Source organism: Chamaea fasciata, unplaced genomic scaffold (assembly GCF_029207755.1).
Source record: "Chamaea fasciata isolate MVZ Bird 193981 ecotype frontalis unplaced genomic scaffold, bChaFas1.0.hap1 SCAF_1, whole genome shotgun sequence".
Taxonomy (NCBI): Eukaryota; Metazoa; Chordata; class Aves; order Passeriformes; family Sylviidae; genus Chamaea; species Chamaea fasciata.
The window spans coordinates 112,156,258-112,173,624 of record NW_027094086.1 but is presented as its reverse complement, the minus strand read 5'-3'; the positions used below and the strand labels follow the sequence as shown (position 1 = coordinate 112,173,624).

General features: G+C 40.2%; 1 protein-coding gene across 3 annotated transcripts in view; it reads right to left on the bottom strand.

Moving 5' to 3' along the window:
- Positions 1-15,284, bottom strand: part of GADL1 (glutamate decarboxylase like 1) — an 82,972-nt gene extending 67,688 nt beyond the window's left edge. The window contains exons 1-5 of one of the 3 annotated variants that reach the window (XM_066194049.1): positions 15,216-15,284; positions 3,881-4,050; positions 2,953-3,079; positions 1,189-1,279; positions 474-580 (exon numbers count right to left, since the gene is read on the bottom strand). In XM_066194049.1, the coding sequence (XP_066050146.1) occupies positions 474-580; positions 1,189-1,279; positions 2,953-3,079; positions 3,881-4,050; positions 15,216-15,222 (502 nt within the window). In that variant the 5' untranslated portion in view covers positions 15,223-15,284. Of the gene's footprint in view, positions 1-473; positions 581-1,188; positions 1,280-2,952; positions 3,080-3,880; positions 4,051-13,806; positions 13,826-14,261; positions 14,294-15,215 lie in introns of those variants that run through there. The other 2 variants (XM_066194066.1, XM_066194057.1) reach the window with 2 other exon arrangements.
- Between the last annotated feature and the right edge of the window lie 2,083 nt (positions 15,285-17,367).

Below are 17,367 nucleotides of genomic sequence, written 5' to 3'. Positions count from 1 at the left end.
CCTGCCTTATCATAACATTTAATAAAATTATAAAAATTCAGAGGAGTTAAGATCACGTAAATTCTTGCTCCCACAGTTCATGGGCAGGATACACAGATCTATGCCCTCAGGCATCATGGGTAGGCATGCAGCACATAAATCAGCTCCCTGTCTGTCAGATAAATTGACTCCTTACAATGAGGCTGTTGGTACTGTTAATAAGGTCAGAAAGGGCATCAGCTACAAAAAAACAAAAAAAAATTTCAAACAATTCCATACAATTATATTTAATGTAGAAGTGTTTTCATTCATTCACTGGTCAGAACCACCAAATTTTTAGTAGAAACACGCAAGATAAGCGTAGATTAAATAGTTTTGTGTATCACTACATTTTCACAGGCATTTACAAATATTCTACATGACTCAAATGTTCATAGAATTAATGGTAATAGGCAGTTTATAATGACTCAGCTTGAGGTCTGAACTCTTCCTACCTGGATTAAATATACCATCCCCTTCTTCCCAACCTATGAATTCAATCATTTTCTTGATTACTGCTTCTTCCACCAACAGAAACACAGGGGATACTTCGTATGTGTATCTAAAGAAAAATAATAGCATAATAATTGGTATTAAAACTACAGAACTCAAGGCACAGAGCATGGCTAGAACTAGATAAAGGCTTCTTGCACCTTTCTTTAATCTACCAGTAGCTGATCACCACCAGCAATAGAACTCTAAACTAAAAACATAATGGATCTGATCCAGTAGAGAAATTGCTTTGTTTCTGGCAGCATCTCATTGACACTTCCACTCTCAAAGTAATACACCAGAGTTTGCTCTTAGTGTAGGTCACATGCTTAAATTTCAGCTTTACATTTGCAAGGAAACAGTAGACAGGTAACCATTTGCATTAAACTCTGTGCAAAATGCTTCAAAGGAATGAACAACTAAGTTAAGTCTGATTCATTCATTTTTATGTAATAAGTAAGGTAAAAGTCCTGGTTTAATATCTTTGAAAAAAAAAATCTCCTCTTAAACCCCATCTTCAGCCAAACAGAATCAGCCTGTTTCCTCTCCCAGAGCCTTGGACAATTCCTACCTCTTGTGTTACACTGAAAAGAGAAATCACAAGCAAGGAAGCAAAAAAACCTGGTATTCCCAAAACCATGTTAATTCATCATCAAGAGGACAAAGAACCACACTTACACACTGGGGTTCAGTGCTTCTGTAATGAAACGAGCCACTAACGAGTAATAATCCATTCCAGCATACAGCTGATTGAAAAATCTTGGATGATCTGAAAATACAGATGAAAAGCAAGTGACAGGATATACCAGAAAAGACAATACATCACACTCCTCTCTGGTGAATGTTGATCATTGTAAACCATAATTGACTTCATTCTCTCAGTATCCTCTGGATTTGCTGTCCTTTCCTGAAGTTAGACATTCCTTTGAAAGTGAATTTAATAGGAACTTTTAACCTCAAAATATGTCTTGAGAAATGCAAGTGGTGCACAGAATAAATGTGAGTTGTTCACAAGTTTTATAAATCAAAAAAATAAAAGGGATTGACAATTGAGTATACATAGTGGCTTTAAACAGGGGGTTTTGAGAGGGCATAGTCAATGCTCAGCCAAATTTTGCTAAGCAGTAGAATACAGGAATGTGCTGATCCCAAGCGGCTGGGCTTTTTCTCCCACCAAAGTCTCAACACAGAGAGAGACAGTCTAACAACTTCGAAGAATTTACTGCATACTTAAAATCAATGAGAAGTTAAGAGAATTTGTTTACCTGCCTTGAAACACTGAGATATAACTAATTTTGACAAAATTCTATACTACTGCTGCCTATAAAAACACCTCAGTTCAACAGTGGGGTCACCACCTAAATTTTAATCCATAGCACAGCATTTTTAGATTCAAAACCAGGTAACAGTATACCTCCGTTTATATTATATCTGGGGTTTCAATGAATGTTTATACTCAAAGACTACTTGCACAGCATATATTTATATACGACATCCTTTCTAAGGTGATGTAGCCTAACAAATTATAATCTAAAGGCAATTTGCAAAAGTAAGATTAACAGAACATCTTCCACTAACTCAGTAATTATATCTGTATATTATTAGTACACTACCCCTGCAGATCAGTATCACTAATCTTTATGGTTTTCGAAGGCATGTTCCCTCTCAAAATTATTTTACAGTTTTACCCCGCAGCAACAGTGACTATAGCAGAGAATGCAGCCCAGAAACACACAACTAACCATATCAAATGTCGTTCTTACTTTACCAAAATACAGCTAAGCCATACAACATCTGAAATCCTGAGCTACTGATTCACAGTGCTGTTTCCTGAACAGATGTTGTTCACCCCTTTTCACCAAGATTGAATTACCCTGCACATGCTGCAGAAAGGTTAGCTGTAGAGAACTAATCCTGCAGAGCTGTGGCCTACTGTCTCCGAAACACTGCAGGCTCTCTTCTCATGGTGTCTGGAACAGGAATTACTGCCTATCAGCAAATTAACACCCTACAAGACTATTGCTCAAATAGAAAAATTATAAATGGAGGGTAATCATCACTAAGAACATGAGGGCAATAATGGTGACTCCAAATCTTATCACTCAGACAGCAGGAAATCACACAAAAAGGTCCTTCTCCTGCCTATTTTGCTAGATTGTTACATCATTTGTCTAGGTGATTCTCTCAAGACTTCAAAATGACAGAATCTACTATTAATGCAAATGGCATTACATTAATTGTTTTTTGATTAATTTGCCATTGTTACATATTTTAGTCAAACCTGTGGTGACCAGAATTCAATCAAACCATTTGCACACTTATATAGGCAGGAAAGAAACAAACATTTACACTCCCAGCTCCCTGAAAGGTGACAGAGCTTTGTAAACATTATCCCGTCTAAATTAGCATGCAGAGCAACTGTGCTTAAAATCCCATTCCTACTGGTTTTGACGCTGTATTTTATAACATCACGGCAGAGCTGCAGGATCTTCTGGTGACATTCTCCGGTGTCCCTCATTTCCAGGTCAAGAATCTGCTTAAGCTTTTCAGGGGCTTGCCATTCACAGACCTAGTGATGTGAAGCAAGGCAGACACCATCAGTGAACAGCATAGCCAGGAGCAAGAGGTTACAGAGGTACTAAGTAATCACCCCATTCAGCACTGCTTTCACAAAACCTCCCATGGCAGGGCAGCGTGCCACCAGAAAATATATCCAGTGAACTGGCCTCATGGGATATTCGTTTTATCATGTCTCAGGTGACACTCAAGCAGAAACATTAGAGTGGGAAATGCTGAAAGGCAGAAAAGAGGCCTGCAGCTCAACTTCTGTCCTTAGCAAAGGATTTGTAATCACAGCACTTTCAGATGCTGTTCTGCCAAGGGGTGGGAGCAAGCAGTGCATGCCCAAAGGCAAGTATGGTTTATTTGCAGGACCTCCTCCCATACAGCCTCTTAAGCAGGTTCTGCAGAACCCACAGCAATCTTATAATGTTGTCCTTTTACAGTGGTACCACACCCACTTTCCTCCTTCTCCAACCAGTGACCCTGAGGAGCAAACAAATAACTCAACCCCACTCCAAACATGAAAAACACTACAGGCATTTGTGATCTCAAAGAAAATGACCTTTGTATTCTGATATAAAAAAAACCACTGTCATTTTCTGGCAGATATGTGTGCTAATTATGTTATTGGAAGGGTTTATAATACATTCTTTATTAATTTGTAAGGCTGTATTTTATTTTGGAGCCAAACACAGACTAGAAGCAATTTTGAGGCTACTTAGAATGCAATAAAATAGCAGCTTATAAAAATTTGATTTATTGTTCATTATCTTCACTACAAAGTCTCAACAACACTCTCTGGCTTTACCTTTTCTGTAACATCATCTGCTTTCTGGACAATTTCTTCCATTATAATCTTACAGGCCTCTTCCACAAACTTCTCTCCTGCTTTTGAGTCCATTATTGGACCATTTAGGATGACCCCATCCACCAAAACAGCACTCTTCTTCTGGAGCATCTCCTGCTTGCCAACACCAACTGTAAGAGAAATTATTCATCAAAAAAGCAAGGATAAATGAATAATAAACTTAAAAAATATTGTTTCACTGCTGGAGACTTAGTCAACTTATGAAAAAATTCACATGGACTTTTTACCTACACAAAAATCCTAGATTTTGGTGGACGAATCTTTACAGACAAAAAACCTCAGTAGTTCAAACTTAGACTGTTATTCTGTAGGCAATAATAGCCTCCTTGTATTGTACCTACTGCTTTCTGTAACATACAAAAGCATGCAAGGGACTTTCCTAACACAGAGGAAAATACAGTTCTGGCTTACATGTTACAGCTGTATAAATGGAAATAGAGTGAAAGATAATGGGCATTTTTCTTAGCTGAAAATGTTTCCTTCCACAAGCCATCCCTCTGCTCCCACTTCTTCATGAAATAACTTTCAGCTTTGTTTCCTGCATCTTTATGCTGCTCCTTCCCACCAGCCTTGCTCAGTCTTCTGCATTCTTTGCAGAGTGCTTTACTGACCCATGAAAATAAAACCTTTCGATGTCACATACCTGTACTTTCTGCCCTTATCCCCGTAAGTGCCCTTAGTCACTAATTACAACAATCTGCTGGGCAGATTATCTTGTTTATTCCTTCCTCCAGTGATGATCCCTTTCCCCTCCCTCACCTTTACCTAGGAGATGGACTCTCCTGCTGTGTTCCGTGAACACATTTTTACTTCCTCCTTCACACTACCCCTGAGAGCTCATCCAAGACGCTTGTAAGACACTGGCTGGTAGTGGCAACTACGTATCTCTTTCATGTATTGATTTCATATGGCAAGACCAGGACTCCAGGTTTCATCAGCATGAGGATGAAGATGAAATTGAGACATTTGGAGATATCAAGGGAATAGATATTTGAAACAGTATCACGCTGAAAGGAAAAGCGGTAACTACTGTAGCCAAATTATCTGGGTTACAGGCAGAGTCTGTTCACTGATCCTGCTGTAGAATAGTTAAGATCTATAAAGCCAGGCAGCACTGCCACCATGGGTTGTCTTCATTTACAGTGAGGATGATGCAAGGCTGGGGTGTATGGAGAAAGTTCTGTGCCCAAAACCAACTTTATCTAATTGGAGCTTTTTGCTCCACTTAAAAGTAGAGAAGACAGGTGGCTCTTTCACAGGTCTAAACAACTGAATTTCTAGAGGACTGCTGGGCACTGCAGTCTAACACATTTATCATGCTTATCATAATTCCAGCATGTCATGCCCAGGAGGACATAGAAGAACAACAATGCTGCTTAGAAATGTGCATCACTTCAAGGTCCATTGATTGAAAGAAACCCTGCTAATCCCATGAGCTTTCATTTTCTGGTGACTCAGAGAAGCCATTCAGTTCACTTTGACTTTTCAGGAGAGATATGACAAAGATAAAATTCTAACATGAGATGAGACATCACACTTCTCATAACGCTCCCAACAAAAATTACACCCCACCCCCCTCTCCTCCACACATTTCTGAAATTACTTCTATTTTTAATCCAAATGGGCAGCATACTAAATTTTTCTGAACAGAGTAGCCTTCAGCCCATTGTTATAGGAAAAGCATTCATGTTCTTACTGTAAAGATGGGGAACAAGCAGGCAAACAGTATTAAACCTTCAACAGGCAAAGAGGGAAAATCACAGACATCAAAAATGTCAATTCTCATCATGCTTTCTAGCACACCACAGCAGAGGCACTGTAAAGAAACTGCAGCTTTGAAAAAGTCTTAGATGTTTATCTCTGGAAACACAAGCTGGTAGGTCAGCTTTACAAGATTTAAAACCCTGGGTATTACCTGGAAATGGAAGGCATCAGAGCTTTGGCAGAGAGAACAGAGACTAATTTTGTGGTGAGACTTAGTTATTTGACGCATAAAAGCGGTCTTAAGTACTATTCAGAGTTCAACACAAACAAAAAAGAATTTCAACCTTAACATCACCTGCAGAGTCTATGATCTCTATGTATGCCCAAGGTGTCTTGTTTCTATGAAAAAGAGGACAGGATCTGAAAAACATCTGTGTGGGAGATTAATATCTATTGCAGACCACAGATATTGCTACTTCCTTTGGTTACAAACAGAATAGACGGTGGAGCAAGAGAACACACTAACTCTTAAACTGCTTCTTTTGCTTGTTTGGGTATTTTTGTTGTTGTTGCTAGGTGGATTGATTTGGGGTTTTTTGTTCTCTTTAAACTCTCAAGTGTCTGCTAGAAGAAGAGTTGAGAAAGGTTTCTATTCTCTTAGCCCTATTCCTCTCACTTTTGCACAGAGATAAGATTCTAGTATTTCCATGACTTTACAATGCTCTTTTTACAGGATGTCTGCAAAAGCAGAACTTTACATTACTTTTTCTACCGGGTCTTTAGGGAATTGAGTCATAGGTCCAAGACCTTCCTGTTTGAAGCAGGTCTGTTCACCTCTACACAGAGTTTTACAGTCTCCCTAGGATGCTTTGTGGACCCTGAGGAAGAAGATTTGATCTGGGTGATGGTCTACCCCTAGTCCCCACATCTGTTTTGGAGCTTGAGCACAGTCCATGAAAGAAAGGCAAAGCAGAGAGGTTAGAAGGAAGGGAAGGGAAGTAAGACTTGGGAAATTTCATTTCCCATTGAAATGAAATGAGATTTCATTTCAACAGCATTTTACCTGTGCAAAGCTCCAGCAAAGAGCTCATAACTTTGCCCACATTTTATTTCACGGAATAATACTCCTTGAAATTACTTACCACTCCCTCAAAAATTTTTTGGTTATCACTTATAATTTCAATCTGAATTTGTTGCAAATTCTGCCCTGGAGTATATCATAGGACCATTATTTGAAATTAGCTGAAACAGTTATTTCACAATCCGGCACTAAACCAAGCCCCAAGCACACACATTTCTCTGAGGTAGTCTTCAGGTTTTGGAAACCACTATCAGAGACTCTTCTCATCCCTCATGATCTTTCTGCAACTGATGATACTTAATCTTCTACTTGTAATTGTCTGACTTCTGGAGTTCTTATGAGACGACCAAACTCTTCTCTATCAAAAACTTAATGTGTTTCCACTTGGTTGCAGTGAAGAGGACACTGAAGAGGAAAACTAAGTAGATGATAAACCTCTGAAAATCAACACCATTTATTTCTTTTTATCACATTTTTTGAAAGAGGCCATTGACCAATTTATTATGCTTTAGAGGTTAACCTCCAGAAAGATTCCAGGTTCACTTTCTATATTACAGTAAAATAGATGCCTTTAACACATTCTCAGAGCTCAGCATCCAAACTAAGAAACACACACTATGCTGATGATACATGTTGTCACTAATAAAAAGAATAAAACCATTCATCAAATGCTCACAACATTATTTTACAAAAAATTTTAAGCCTTTTATATATCTGTCTCAAACACACCTGATTGCAGTAAAGGAACATCTCTTTCTTTGAAGTGGGAATGCCCACTTCATAAAAACAGCATCTTGTCACATACACCTCTTCTGTTTTCGAATATGATAGGGAAACCATCTAGAGATGTGACTGTAATAAATATGTTCTGTCCTATTTGAGAATACAAAAACACACTCTGAAGCAGACTCAGAAAACAGACACCCAGAAAATGCATCAAATACAATTTCAGCCAAATGGCTCCAGGCTTGAAACAGAACTAAAAATTTAGCAAATGGAAGTGCTTTAACACAGAGATTAAGAATTACTGACTGTTTAAGATATCCTTCTGCAAAAGAGAAGACTCAATTCTGCTCCAGTTGAAGGCAATTGGGCATTCAGCCACAGGCTTCAGCAGCAGCAAATCAAGTACATAATTCTCATATTTCATCCTGAAAGAAATATTCTATTACAGAAGCCTAAGTATTTCCAACCAGAATTTCATTTTTATGATCAATACTATTTTCCCAGCAGCAAACATAAATTAATTGGAGTTGGAATAATGTACAGAAAAAAAATAAAATTTTTTTCAGATGTTTCTATATCTTTATGTAAGTACTACCATATATTTTAAAAGCTTCATCTGTGTTTCCATATTCAACTGCTAAATCCTTGCACTACAGAAAGAAACTGAAGCATTGTACTTGGACCATACTAACAATATTGGGAGAGTAGCATGACCAGAAAGATTTACTGCTTGCAAGGCAAATGAGGAAAAAGAAGGGGGTTCTTGTGAAAGAGTAGCTTGTGCTTGAATGCCAGAGCCAAATCCTGCTCAGTTTATACTGTATTAGCACCACTGCCTATTCGAGGAAATGCAAAAAGCTGGCTTTGACCAAAGGCGTATTTCTGCTTTGTAACAAATGCAGTAGTAATTGCCAGCATTAATCAGAAAAAAAAAAATTACATTTCTCATTCTGTATCATTTAGTCATGGGTCTTCTTTCAGTATGTCCAGCAAAAGAAAATACGTGCCCTCAGTGTCAAGACTCCACACCACGTTTAATGAATTACTGTGGTGCCGTATCATGTATCAAAGCATTAAAACACATACTTGTCCCACACTATGCAGACATTTGAGTCCCTTGGTATACATAGTCTTTAAAGCCACTTCTGTTTCTTTAATCACTGCTTTCTGTATGCATGAATAAAGTAAAGCCACTCCAGTCTTAAGGCAAAAATACATTGTTTCTTCATAAACTGATTTCCCAGGCCTGTCACCAAGTAAAGGAGATGCAGTTTCCTTAAAATCTAGTATATAAAATTGCTTGTTCTGGAAAAGCTATCCATGTGAAAAAAAGTAGGCATGGGTATGGTAGGGCCTATGCAATTCCCCCTATATTAAATATTCTTGTGTTGCAGATTTATGGATCAGGCTATTTGTGGATAGAGAACAAGTTGAGTGCTTCCCCTCAGAAGGTCTGGAACAGCCACCCCCACACAGGAATCCTCTGACTGCAAAAAGGCAAAATCGACCTTTATAGAGAAGGACCCAAGGAAAACAAAAGTGCTTGTGTCTGGGCTCCAAAACCCCTGAATAGACTCATTGAGCACACTGCTAGCACTGAACAGTAGCAGCAAAACAAATGGGTCCTATTCTCCATCCTACACCTGAAATCCCCTTTCCTAAAGGAAGGGTTGGGAGAATGAAATGAGGACAGGAGACTCCGTGATGAATATCTGACAGGGAAGGCAAGGACCACTTTAGGACACAAGTCCTGCTTTCAGAGGTATTTCCTGAGTTCTGAGGGGGCACTCTTTCTAGTTGAATGCTCACAACATGCCATGTTGTATGAGCCTAGGAAGGATTTGCATTAAAAAAAAAAAAAGGCAGGTAAATGTTAAAAAATAAGACTCAGACATTTTTATGCAGCCAGTCCTCAGGAGCTGATGTTAATTTTTCATAACAACTCTGCAATGCCCTAACCAAGTAAGTGTGGGAATGATTTGTGCTGTAACATTTCCAATTAGGAAGAAAGGCTGTGGAGAATCAGAATTCACCTTGATGCAAAACTGAGAAATGGCAAAAGTCAACTATGAAATGGAAATCCCAACTCCCTGACCCCAGTGAGATTCTTTCTCGGATGTTCTAACTCTAAACACCTGCTAACAGTGTAGGAAGTATCTGAGAAACAAAACTCTTTTCATTTTAATTAAAAGAATTGATGATGAATATCTAATGAACATTTCTTTTTCAGTGGGAAAGTGACTGAATCGGCAATATTCAAGTCAATCAAAGCACTGTGCATGGGATAGCAAAGTTAACTTCAGGAGGCTGAGTTCAAACAGAAATAATGAATATAGGTGTGACCCACATAGAACATACAGAATACCTGAGAATTTTCTGGTTCCCAGTGGAAAAAAAGATTAAATGAAAACACAAATAGTTTTTTTTCTCAAATGGAAGTTCCGCAAATTGCTTTAAAAGGTTTCCTGACAGGCTGCCACTTTATGCAAGAACTATATTTTTAATCATAATATAAAATCAAATTTTAGTTCCAGTCTTTAAAAAATCAACTAAGCAGGCAGTAATTGACTAAAACTGAGTTTTATGGGATCCAATGTAAGTTAAAATGCAGAAACAGATGAAAAGTCTAAATTTTATTTTAGGAAGTTTTAACTGCACATTCAAGTTACAGTCAAAACAAGTCTTTTCCTCTCACTTTTTTCATATCATAAACCCTTCCATATTTTCTGCTTCCTACAAAGGATTTCCAATTGCTGTTCAATAACTTATGTCCACAACATAACTCTGAGCTACGCCCTTATTTACTAACATGGGGAAGCTATTGCATAGCTAATCAGGATGTAACTTTCCAGCCCACGAGGTTCTCTGAACTAGTTCCTAAATAGATATTCATAATTTATTAGCCTATCAGTTCAATGTAAAAGAGGTTTAAAGTAGCTCAATGCACTTTCAAAATGGAGCAAGTTGCCTTGCCCAGGCTACTGTAGCACTGCTGGTCACATCAGCAGAGATCAGTCACACAGATGAAGGACCCAGTGGGGCTCCGGACACACCACTTCAAGTTGTGCCTACCATGAGTTTGCTACCTGATTTTGGGAAACCACTCCTGAGCTGCAAGAGGCGAGGCTGCTGCATGACACTGGCAGGTGCCAGCAGAAGACACTAGCAGTCCTTTTCTAGAGCATCAGTCTGGATAGTGCCTGGTGGAAGCACAGATCTGATCCTACTGTGCACGCTAACGCTCAGCAATGGCAAGCTGAAAGAGACCCAAAGAGAGCCACCAGACTCCCTGTAATCTGACTGCACCCAGGTCTTCCATTTTCCTCTATCAAAGGCAGAAAATGGACACCTTAGTTTGTTTGGGGTTTGTTTGTTCGGATCATGCCAAAACTTAAATCAGTCATTTGACCTCAGCATTAGCACTGCAACCAAATACCAAGTACATACAGCATTTGTCACTTGCTCTTTCTCCTTCAGGCTGGAGCCAGAGCTTTTTAACATGATATATTGGCCCCAAAGAGGGCTCCATAATCCCTGAACAATGGAGATGGGTTGCTTGCAAGAAGTTAGTTTAAGTAGCTCAATGAGACCCTGCAAGCTGTTTTGCAGTGTAACCAGCAGAGCAATGCCAAGTCACTTAAAGACAATCTTTCTTGTTGAAACCCTGACATTTGCCAATGGATAAGATCATATTTATAAGGCTTTCCAGCATACATAAGATGAGATGTGACAAAGGGCAGAGATAGCTAAGCTTTCGAGACACAAGCTTTTCCAAATTCTCTAGATTTACCCAACTACTTCGTAGAGTCATCACCACATGACTGACAAAAGACCGTGGTCACTAAGAATCACCTTTTGTACGACATTCACGGTACTGAAAAGCTTCTGGTCCAGTGGCTTCTACTTTGAAAGACAATTCTATTTGCTGACACTTGACAAGTTTTTCATTAAAAAAAATGAAGATCACATATACTCAAGAAATGGTAACAGAGATGGACAAACATACATTTGAATCAGGTCAAAGACATCTTTTATTACACTTAGATGAGGCCTGGCAATAATTATCAACAAAAACAACCACTGCTGACACACTACAAAGCAACAACAATTTGCCTTTTCAATTTATTATTCCCTCATTGCACATGTATAAACCCCAGTAATGTTAAAATAAGATTACTTGTGTGCACAGATGGGAGAACAAAAGGGGGGAAACAGTCCAGATTTAGCCATGTCCTGCTGAGTATCCTGGACTTATCGATGCTTTTCCAACAACTACCTCCTACAACCTCAGCAGTTTGTGACACAGGACAAAGCAAAAAAGGCTATGAGAAGTTTAATTTCTGATTTTTGCAAAGCTTGAAGAGGTAGTTTCCGTAAACATCTGGGATGAGCATAAAAAACTATCTCAAATTGAACCACGAAGTGGGGGGAAGTCAGAAATACAAAGACATACTTTAGTCCGTCCATATTTTCTGACTTGAATACGTAATAAATGCTTATGCAAATATAAATGATCTTTAAAGAAGCAGGCAGCTTAAAATAGTCAAGAGCAGGGAAATTAAGGCACACAAAATCTAAACTATTTAATAGGCAATAACAGCTGAATCAGTATGCAACAAGATCTCGTAATGCATTAAAAAGTGACAATTCTTGGCTGTGTAAGTGACAGTTTAAAAGATGCCTTAATCAAGAAAAAAAAATTATTTACTGAACTTCTCAAATGTCAAATTAAGCTTCTTCACTAAATGTTCATTAACTGCCAAGAAAATTCTTATTAATTTTAAAGCACCATGAACGCACTCACGCGGAATGGCTTCATTTGATGCAAGCTTCGTTTCTTGCAAAATGATGTCTCCCTTCCTCTGATGAAGTGATATTAGAAAAGATCTGAGTACCTCTTTTATCAGATCAGATTTTAAAACACAGGAGAGATCCTATCCCCCTGCTTTGATCAAAATACTAACCTGAGTGTCACATTACCAGTGCCTTAAATTCTCCCTAACTTCCAGTGTGCTTTGCCATGCTTCACATTACAGCTGTTTGAGATGGCAACATGGCAACACCTCACACAAAGCGTTTGCCAGCTCATGTCCCCGATCTGCTGGTGGCATAAAACCACATAACTCCCCATTCATACCAAATACACACAGAACCACCAGCAATTCGGAAGTTTAAAGGCAGCATATTGTACAAATGCTGGCTGCTCCCTTCCTCTTTTGATTGCCAGCTCTGACTCTGTTGATGAGCTACCAACCTGCTTGAAACTCTGCTTAACACACTCAGATTTACACCCCACAAGAAAACAGCTCACCTGTTTTTTTTCGCCAAATACAGAATATGCCAAACTTTCTCCATGCCAAATCAACCTTGGAAAACTACACTGATGCCAAATGACTGAAACATATATGCAGTGAAGATCCCTTTCTGCAGCTAGGAGTAGGAATTTACAACTTGGACCTCTTACATTCATAGGACTTTGCTGTCTTTTGTGTGAATGGAAGCATAGCCAAAAAAAAAAAAAAAAAAAAAAAAAAAGTCTCTTACTCATCCCTGCATAGTCATTAAGGCTTCCCTTGTGGACAGTGGGGATATCCAAAAGAAATGAGGCTCAGCTAGGAATCAGCGAGATGAAATTCAAGTGATCACTTTCAGATTTGTTGAGGGGGTTAAAAAAAAAGAAAGAAAGAAAGAAAGAAAGAAAGAAAACAAGGAAAAGAACCCAGAGCATAACCCCTCCGAGTGCTCCCACTATGCTCACCACAGCAGCTACTGCGCTACTGCAAGTGTTAACTCTCTGAACATTCAAGTTGCCACTCCACTTTGCCAGCTGCTCCAGCTGTGCAAAGCAAACACAGTGCTAGTGCTGCAACAGGCAGGTGCCTTCAGTTTCTCTCCCAGATGCTTTCCAATAGGACTTTGAAAGATAAGTACCCATAATATCCGTAATGAAAGGAGAATTGCACTGATCTGCCCAGAAGGTCTAGTTTTAACAACGGACTCGCATTTACTTATTTTTAAAAAATGATAAATATTTCAGCAGGCAGCGAAGTTGTACAACCTCAAGAACCACAGAGCCAAATTTCTACAATAACTTGACCTTATAGAGAAAGCTACAATGTAGCCTAACTTCCATCACCATCCCACTTAAGAGAAGCTTATTCATCAGATAGAATCTGGCAGAAAACCCAGCAAATCACCAAAGAAAAAGGAAAGAGAGGTCTGTGAGAGTAAAGAATTCCTCAGGAGAGGGAAAGTGCAAAGAAATAACAGATGCTACTCATGAATAACGTAGAGAGACAGGAAAACCTGCAGCAAGGGCAGAGATCACATTAAAATTAGACACATTCTGTCTTACCAGCACAAGCCAATGCTTTTGGAATGAAATTAGGACTTTCGGTAGATTACAACAGGTGATATTTGAACAAGAACATTACCACCCAGCTCAACCACCAGGATCTCAGTCTTAGTGACTGCTGGCAACATATCTTTGGTGTTGTTCTGGCAGAGGATGTAAATCTAAGCTGCATCTGAAGCAAATAACTTTGGGAGCTGCTGTCACTCACACAGTACTGCCCCTGCTACTTACGTAGTACAGCTGTCCTTACCGTACAGCCTGAAACTACTACAGGCACCAGAACATATTTACTACACACCAGAACTGTCATGTAACTTTACAATGCTCATTCAATCTGCATCAAATAAAGAAAAAGGGATTCTAAAATATTAAGGTTCTGCAGTTTTCTTTCAAATATATGATTTTGTTCAGAGATTTTTTAAACTAATATAATGCTAATGATTTGAATCACTCACAAGGATGTAAGAAGAGACTTCTCAACCTGGGAATAAAAGATTTTTCACAGTTTCATCCACGTTTAGGGTAAAATATAAAAGCAACTTGTTAGGCCTCAAGTCTTTTTTGATGGTTTTCATAAGAGAGACACAATTTGAGATAAGTGAAGAAATTTTTATCAAGAATATTGATCTTATGGGAGAGGGGGAGAGCCATCTGCAAGCACTTTTACTATTTTCTGACTTAGCAATCAGCTTCCATTCACAACACTAAAGACTTCCTCATTTCTTAACCTTGCAAATTTAATCTCTGCATTTTCTAAGCTCCTCCAGCAATGTCATTATTGTATTAGCCATAGTTCATCCACAGTCCCAACTTTCATAAACACATGGTCAACTTCCACTTTTCATTAACGATGCAAGGCCTTCCTCTTCATGCAGGTAAAGAACACGAAAACACCTTTACAAAACAGGATTAACTTCTCCCTTACTGAGACCTTTTGTTCCAGAGCAAACCACTATATTGCTATACATCACTATGCTATTCTGGTGCCTGATGAAAAAAAAAAAAAAATTAAATGAAAGGCACCCCTCTTTAAAGATCACTTATTTCAACAAAAAATACCTCTCTGCAATGTTTTTATGACAACTGTTGCAAAGTCTGCACCTTATTAGACCATCCTGGCTGTGCCACTGCTGCTCTGTAACAAAAGGAGGTTACAGGTAGATCCCCAGCAGGCAGCCCTACACCTGCGCTGCGAACCGACCCCGACTCTTTCCCCTCGCCCCGAGGCCCCTCTCCTCGTCAAGCCCGGGGATACCCAAGGCGCAGGGCGAGGAAAGCGTTAAAAACCCTGAGCGGGGCAGAGAGCGAAGCCGCCTCCCTTCTCCCGGCCTGTCCGAGCCCCTCCGCCCGCAGCCCGGCCGAAGCGGGCAGGGAGGCGGGACACGGCGACCGTGCCCCTCAGGGTTTACCCTCCATCTCGGCGCCGCGCTGGGACCGGAGAGGAGCGGGGGCCGCTCCCGCTGTGCCCTGGCCGCCGCCGCAGCCTCCGCGCCGCCGGGGCTGCCGGGCCCGCTATAAATACCCTCGGCACCGCCGGGCACCGCCGCCCCTCCCGCGGGGCAGGGCGACACGGCACGGCCGGAGACGGGCACGGCTGCCAGCCCGGGCCCCGGGGCTGCGGTGCCGCGCCATGCCCGGGGGCTGCCTTCGCTGCCAAAGCCAGGGGTTGCGGCAGTCCCTGCTTGTGACAACGGGTTTGTTTCGCTGCCCCTAAAGCCTGACCCGGTGCCTGAGAGCCCTGGCCGGGGCTGCGCGGCTCCCCTGCGGGCAGGCAGCCCTGGGCACGGCTCGTCCCGGCCCCTGCCGTCAGCCCGGTCGGACACCGCCGCCCGCCCAGGGCAATTCTCACAGAATCACAGAGGATTCTGAGTTGGAAGGGATCCACGAGGATCACCAGCTCCAAATCTTACACTGCAAAGGACATCCCCAAAAATTACACCATGTGACCAGGACCGAACTGTCCAAACGCTTCTTGAGCTCTGTCAGGCTCGGCGCTGTGACCACTTCCCTAGGGAGCCTGTTCCAGTGCCCGACCACCCTCTGGGTGAAGAAATTTTTCCTAATATCCAGCCTAAGCCTCCCCTGTCACAACTTCAGGCCATTCCCTCGGGTTCTGTCACTGGTCACCATAGAGAAGAGATCAGTGCCTTCCCCTCTGTAGACTGCAATGAGGTCGCCTCTCATTCTACTTCTCCAAACTGAACAAACCAAATTTTAAGGGCTCTGGATGAGTTGTGGCTGACATCCTTGTTCCAGTTCATTTCAGGACACTTTCCCCGTTCTGAGCAACATAGGTCTTAATCCTCATCCCTTGATTTCCTCCTAATTACTACCTTTTAAAAGAAAAAGGTAAACAAGCTTTGTTTTTGAATGCTGCTGTTGCAGGAAGGTCTGTAAGTGTCCAAAAATTAACTACCAATGCCCCTAAAATTTTATGTCTCCCTTTAAAATTCAATCTTGATTAAATCCTAATGACAGAGATGTTTGGAAGTATTGAAATATTCACATGTGAATTAAACATCGATTCACAGTAGTGTCCTAATTCTTCTTATTTGCGGGGAAACAAGTGTAGCCCTCTTGTAGCTTAACAGCAGATTCTACCAAGCCAGTATAACTTGTACAATTGGAGAAGGTAATTCTGTAGCCCAATAGATATCCTATGCTGCAAGAGACAAGTATTTGAACCCCATTTTGATAGATAAAAGGGATTGGTATCACTAAATTAAGAGTTTGCAGTTGCCTGGGAACAACCAATTGTGGTCTGATTGTATTCATCATGGGTAAATGAAAGACAGCCCCAATCAAAACCATGCGTTTCTGCTGCTTCGAAGAGCTAATTTCCCCAAACTGAGAAAAACAGTAGGAACAGCTGACAAGGAAAAACATATTTAGTGTGAACATCAAAAGAGGGGCTCATATAAAGCCTCGATTTAATGGCCAAAAGACTGTGACTTTGCAATCACAGAGAGCAGTAACTTTACCATAAAACCTCTAAGGAGGCAGTCAGAAAGCAAATGGAAAACAAAGAGAAATTATATAAATTACAGTTGCTATAAATTGCAAGTTACAATATCAGAAATCAATAATTTATTAGGGAAGAAAAAATACCCACGGTTGTGATAGCTAAGGAGAAACAGGACATTTAAAGTGTGCTAGGAACAAAAGAAAACGCAGTGATGATACTGCCCCATGTAGTAAATGTAGTTCATAAGTTGTTTTGTGCTGATGTGTAAAATGCAAACATGTTCTATAAGTACTTCTGTGCTACAGAAACAAGTAGAGATATCTCAAAGGGATTATGAACTGCTCCAACCTGCTAGTAATTAAGAAAGATAAGAATCATGATTTGCAAAATTCCAAAGGGGTATTAATCTTATACCAGTAGTCAAAAAATGAGCAAGTGCAATGAGAAGAAAATACAGGTCAATACTGGCATCCTAAATAATAAAGGGAGAAACATTTAATTTAAAAATATTTCAAAGTGATTAATAGAAATAATTCCAGTCTTTTCTATGAAGATCAGGTCTAATCAAACTTCTCTAAATTTATTTTTCAATGAGA